Source organism: Etheostoma spectabile, chromosome 22, assembly GCF_008692095.1.
Source record: "Etheostoma spectabile isolate EspeVRDwgs_2016 chromosome 22, UIUC_Espe_1.0, whole genome shotgun sequence".
NCBI lineage: Eukaryota > Metazoa > Chordata > Actinopteri > Perciformes > Percidae > Etheostoma > Etheostoma spectabile.
Window position 1 is genome coordinate 16,589,490 of NC_045754.1, and position 6,723 is coordinate 16,596,212.

Consider the following 6,723-nt stretch of genomic DNA (forward strand, 5'->3'; position numbering starts at 1 on the left):
CACACACACACACACACACACACACACACACAAGAAACAAACAACACCGAAAAGGTGTAGGCTGAAGCCTGAGCTTATTATTACACCTAACCTTTTTACATGAAATTATATTCTTTCATACAAAAATGAAAATTCCAGAAACTAAGAATACACTATATAACCCAGTACAACACAAGAACTCTAATACAATTTGTGCAACTTCTGGTATTCACACTTCTGTTTTTTTTGTTAATCACCTTATGTTGAAATAATTATAATAAATAATTTTTTTAATCGGTCAATTGTGCTACACTTTTTCATGTCAATTTCTAATTCATTCCACAGTTTAGCTTCATACAACAAAACACATCTTTGTTTTACATTTGTTCTGCTATTTGGTTTAATGAAAAGCTTCCCCTCCGTTTGTATTGACATTCTCTTATTTGAAACAGCCTCTGGATACAGTCTGGCAACATGCTATTATGTATTTTGTACATTAGAGATGCTATTGTAAGGTCTATATAAGTGCACTAAAGTTAAGTACCTGTAAGTTTATAAATAAGTGTTTTTTTTCGATTTACGATAATTTGCCCCATTTATGATTCTGATTGCTCTCTTTTGAAGTAAGAAAATTGTATTTTTGATTGATTTATATGTTTACCCCCCCAAAGTTCCACACCAAAAGTTATATTTGGAAGTATGAGAGATTGATATACTAAATATAAAGAATTTGTATTTGGAATATCTTTGGTTTTGGTCAGAATTTCTATGGACTTTGATATTTTAGTTTTAATATGACTAACATGTGCTTTCCAGCATAATTTGTGATCTATGATAACTCCCAGAAATCTGTTATCATAATCCTTCTATTTCAATATTATCTAACGTAATATGTTTAAAATTCTTAAAATTCCAATGTCCAAATATTATGTATTTAGTTTTATTTATGTTCAGTGACAGCTTGTTAAGATTAAACCATTGTTTTAAAGACTCAAGATCAGCTTCCACATCCAAAAACTACTCAAGGTTTTTGTCAGAACAAAACAAATCAGTGTCATCAGCAAACAAAACCAAATTTAATATTTTAGACACATTACAAATGTAATTTATGTACAATAGAAACAATTTTGGACCCAGCACTGATCCTTGTGGGACCCCACATGTAACCCTCAAAACTAATCCCATATTTTTACAATTTGGTCATTAATAGTTTATTGTTAATTGTATCAGAGGCTTTTTTTTAGATCTATGAAAACGCCTACAGTAAATTTCTTATTATCTATGCCTGTAGATATCTGTTCTATTAGCACATTAACAGCTGGAAAAAAGAGAGAGCAGCAGTTAGCTCAACAGTGCTCGTGGCACACCAAGCAACTGTACACTAGACATCGTACCATCATGAAGACAGGCCTTATTCTTTTGTCCTTCACTTGAACAATGTCCTGATTGGAAACGTGACCACTAGTCATTTGGCCCGCCCACCTCAGCTCCATCCACACTACACCTCTTTGCCCATTTTTTGAGTAGCCAGGAGTTACAGTGAGCAAAGTCATGCACTGCAAGGATGGGGATAGCTAGGACAACTGGGAGCCACACACTTTGAGCTTCATTTTGGCTCTTCAGAAACCTGTGGGTGATGTCACGGAGACTATGTCCATATTGTATACTGTGAGTCTATGGTTACAAGAGATTCAAGGTGTGTAGTTGGCCAATGCAATCCTATTTGAGTGTGTGTGTGTGTGTGTGTTTTAACTTTACAGTATAGCAGAACTTGATGGCTGATTTCTTCACAAACACTATTGTAATTTCAAAGCTATTTTAAGTCTTCAAACCTGACAATTCTTCTCCTATGTCTGTCCCTTTCTCAAGCTTTTGGACTGGATCCATTGTACACAGATGAATGCATCACCGCACACACGCCTGTGTGCACCCATACACGGTGAGGACAGACCCAGCACACATAGTACATGTAATGTCTTTTCCCCTCTTTCTTAGACACAAACACATACTCAGCATGCCACAATTTAATCCCTTTATAGCATACTTGAAGTGCTTACTAAGTCCATTTTATCTTGACCCATTGATTTGCCAAAATCCATACCCACAGATGTGAAGCACATTCTAAAATTTAGCTCTTTGGACTTGTACAACCTAACTTTGAGAATTGCAGATGACTGTGGGACTGTAGCTACTGGAGAGAAACACATGCATCAATACTCAATACAGTATGTGTGAACACACACACACACACACACACACACACACACACACACACACACACACACACACACACACACACACACACACACACACACACACACACACACACACACACACAGTTAATGGAGAGCACCAGATGTAAGGCTCGCCAAAAATCTGTATAAAAAGCCTTTGTTCTATTTGGCTGTTCTCCTACACATAGATAATAGCAGTGAGGCAAAACACTTACAAATGGGACTAGCCAGAGAGAAAATAAAGGGATTTTTGGAATGCCTTAGAATCTTACTTTATCTATTTGAATACTAACAAACTAACTTTTTTATCCAACCTTTCAATATTTGACAATAAAAAGAAAAGGGCATTCCAACCTCTTATCTGTTCCCCAGCTTTTCCTGCATTTTATTTGTACTCACACAAATCTATAATGCTAGTGATTACTTGGTTGTGGAGAATGAAATAACAGACATTTAGTAACGCAAGAGAAACAGGGGAGACAGGAGCTACAGGCTTTTATAATGTTTTGACACTTTTGATATTTAATTTTTAGCATTTGTCACCCCTGCCGCGGATTCCATTAAGGTGGATGCGCAAACCTGTCAAAGACACCCCCAGACACAGTGCCATCACTACTGGTTGCGGTTACCGTGGGGACCTGGCTTGTAACTGCTGCATGTGAGAGGCTGGGAGCCTCGTTCTATCAGCGCAAAACACAGCAGGACCCTGTGGAGGCCGTGATGGATGCAAAGGTCTCTCTCCGCCTTTGTTTCTCCCTCTGTCTCTCTGTCATCCTCTGCAGCGTGCAACCTCTCCTACTCCTCTCTATCTCTTTCACAGTTTCACCACTCTCTCCTTACACTAACTCTTTCACTTCTCCTCTCCCAGTGTGCCTGCACGCCATCATTACTCCTTCGGCTTTGATCCATCTCTAAGGGGCCGGATTGCTGTCTGGAGCATATGCAGAGAGGAGATACAGATGCGTGCGTACGTGTGTGTGTGTGTGTGTGTGTGTGTGTGTGTGTGTGTGTGTGCATGCATGCAATGAGGCAGTCTGTAAAGAGTGAGAGATCAGAGGGAGAGGTGAGAAGAAAGTAGGATTACCGCAAAGAGGAGGCGGAGGAGAAGAATGAAACGGGTGAACGAGAAGGGGCGGATGACTGGAAAGCCAAAGAGGGACGCGAGTTGTGAAGAGAGGGGAGGAGCAGCAGAGAAGATGATGTCATTTCCAGTCATCCCTCCCCACCTCCTTCCCTATACTACATACAACCACACATTTCTCTATGCATTATGATCTCAAAACTCCTTATTTTTAATGTGGCTTGCCAAAGTCAAATCCTCACCCTTCACTTCCTCCTCACTGCACTGCATTAACCATCCCTCAATCCCTAATTCTTCTTGCCTCCTTGCTTTTTCTCTTTATCCTCTCTGTTTATCTCATCCCTCCCTCTTTCTCTGTCTCCACACACACACACACACACGCACTAACACACGCGCACACACACACACACACACACACACACACACACACACACACACACACACACACACACACACACACACACACACACACACACACACACACACACACACACACACACACACACCTCTTCTCTCACTCCCTCCGTCTCTCTCTCCCTGTTAGCTGGGTCCTTGAAGACCTCTCTAAGCCGGGAGGAAGGAAAAGTACTTTTCTGCCTCATCAGCTTGCTAAGCCCGGTGTGGAGAAAGCACAGCTAAAGGCTCTTCTGCTACTGATGCTAACAGCTAATGCTAATGCACCCTTTACTAAGCATGAAGGCCAATGGGCTCAAGCTAAAGGCTAACGATAATCATGCTTTACAGCATGAAAGCCTGAGGGGTAGCGAGCACTGACGCTAACAGCTATTTAGCCGTGATGTAAAGACCGATCGACTGGTAAATGTTGATGCTACAGGCCAATGTTTAAATTACAGCATATTAGAATCCATTTGTGACCTGTACCTTCTGGTTGTACTCATGTCCCACATTCATGTACATCCACATAGTTAGTTGTATGCTTGCACTTTTTGTTAGACTAAACTCTTTCCCTAACTTGGGGGATATTTTGTCTCAAGGGTAAGATAAGAACAAGAATGTCTTACTGCACCAAATCTAGAAAAAAGTAAAACCTTAAACTCAACTTGAATATCTGATATTGTTACAAACTACCAAGACTTGTTTGTTTTAAGTTTCTATTTATGTTCAATTTAAATAAACTAAATATAAAGAAATAATAATAACAATTTATTTATTTATCTCATTGCGTGGTGGAGCTTCTACACCCAGAACGATATGAATAACGTAATAGCGTAATGTTTTAATACCTACCCTGCCACATATACCCAAAATGCTGACATAAGAAGTGAAACTAAATCAAACGAGAACATACAATGAATAACCTCCACCCCCTTCTCTTGCTTCAAGCCTTGAACCATATCTATAGCAATGACAAGACCTTGAAACGTTAAAGCCGGCAGCTGAAAACGCCAGGCATAGAAATCACCCTTGACTACTTTTCTGTTTCAGTAGAATTAGCTCTAGTTTCATTTCCTCCTACATTTGTGGGGTAATGACAGTCCACTATCTGTCCCTTTATAACTAACTTGTGCACCTGAACTTCTCAAGACCCCAGTGATGTTGCTGAGCCAGATGTCTGCCCCATGTGAGATTTCTTAAGCCTAAATCTAATTCTAAAGTTGAATAAACACCTTTAGGCAAATCTTTGCAAAATTGTCCTTATTTGGAAGGTCTTAAGCTGAAACTGGTTGTTAAGAGAGTCTTGGTACAAAAAGGAAACACACACACACACACATAAAGTGTCAAATGTTCCTCACCAGAGCGGTTATTTGGGGACGTCCTGACGGGGGAGACGGAGGGAGTTCGTGAGGATGAGTAGGGCCTCTGTCTGTCTCTCTCTATCGTTGAGGCAGAGCCCACAAAGTGATACTGGGAGTAGCCATCCTGCAACACAAAACACACAAAAACAGAGAAGAAATTACTTACCATTTGTGGTAACTGCACAAACACAAAATCCAATATTCAGTTGGTAAAGTGTTTATTCTTTTGTTTTTACAGTGCAAAACATTACAAAGATGTGTACAAAAGGGGTCTCCAGTCACATAGTCACTTCCCTTTTAAATATTCCAAACAAAAACGTATCTGTGATGAGAGCAATGGCTTGTTTTATATGGCAAGCATGTGTGTGTTTTATTACTTATACTTAATCAGTGATCCCAACCTTATATTTTGTGGCCCTTCAAATAAAGTGCTGACCTCGTCCATCTTTAACATTGATAAATAAGATATGATTAATGATAATAACAAATACAAACATTGGTCAAGACATTTCTTGTGTTCAGACACTTAGAAGTTAGTAAAACGTAAAATTCCTAAATATCCTACTTGGGTGAGCATTGTCCTCAGGCATTTCTTAAGTGTCTTATGTCGTTATAAATAACGCATCTATAAAAATGCATCTGCAGTATACTGTATTTTGTGTCAATGTAGTTACCTCAATATTATTCTGCCGACCCACTTCTTTAATTCTTAATAGCCTTTATGCTATGCCACCATTAATCATATCTTATTCAACAACATTAACAACGGACCAGGTCAGCACTTTATTGATGAAGTAATGTTTAGTTAACCATGATTAAAACACTACAATCCTCTTAAGAATATATGTACAATGCTGTGACTGGTCAGGTTTGTGAAGAAGACATACTGTAAATATCCTTAATAAATCATAAATCATGATGATTAAAATACCTTAATTGATGCATTAATTATTGTGTTGTTCCTGCATTAAGTCAGGCATGAAATACTAATAATCCTTGTACGTTACTGATAGTTTATGAAGTACTACTTTTTTATGCATTAAGTCAAGCATGAAATCGTGATCATTCTTATACCATTATTATGAAGTGTTACCAAAACTATTTCAAACTATCTCAAGGATAGAGCCAGTTTGGTAAGTGTGTAGGAAGTCAAATACACAAATTTAATTTTGATGAATCACAGAACTATATTTGCAGTGAGGAGTTTAGAGATAAAGCCCGCCATATAGCAAGCAGAAGAACTGTTTGAAGTCAGAGCTTTGAGTCTGATTCATGATACACAATTTTGTACATATGAAATGATGAATATAATATTTTAAATGTAGTGGCCACAAAGCCCCAATGGTTCAGATATAGAGCCCAACCGATATATTGGTGGGCCGATATTATAGGCCGAAATGAAGCTTTTTTTAATTTTAAATATTCGTTCATTAGAATCATTTATAAATGATTCCAATAAATGTATATTTAAAAAATACAAACGGACTCTCAACCATGTTATGAGCGTTGGTGTTGCACAGTTTGTCCACCAGAGGGCGCTCTACAACGTCCCTGTTGGAAACACTGATTTTTTTTTTTGTTCATGTGTTTTTGTTCAAAGGACTTTAAGTTTCACATCTTAAATTTGTATTTTTAAACATTTTATTTATCAGAACTTTAATATATTTTGATG

At 38.3% G+C, this 6,723-nt stretch overlaps 1 protein-coding gene across 1 annotated transcript in view; it reads right to left on the reverse strand.

Moving 5' to 3' along the window:
- Positions 1 to 6,723, reverse strand: part of ctnnd2a (catenin (cadherin-associated protein), delta 2a) — a 147,969-nt gene that overhangs the window by 5,138 nt on the left and 136,108 nt on the right. The window contains 1 exon segment of the mRNA XM_032503765.1: positions 5,049 to 5,175. Within this exon segment, the coding sequence (XP_032359656.1) occupies positions 5,049 to 5,175 (127 nt within the window).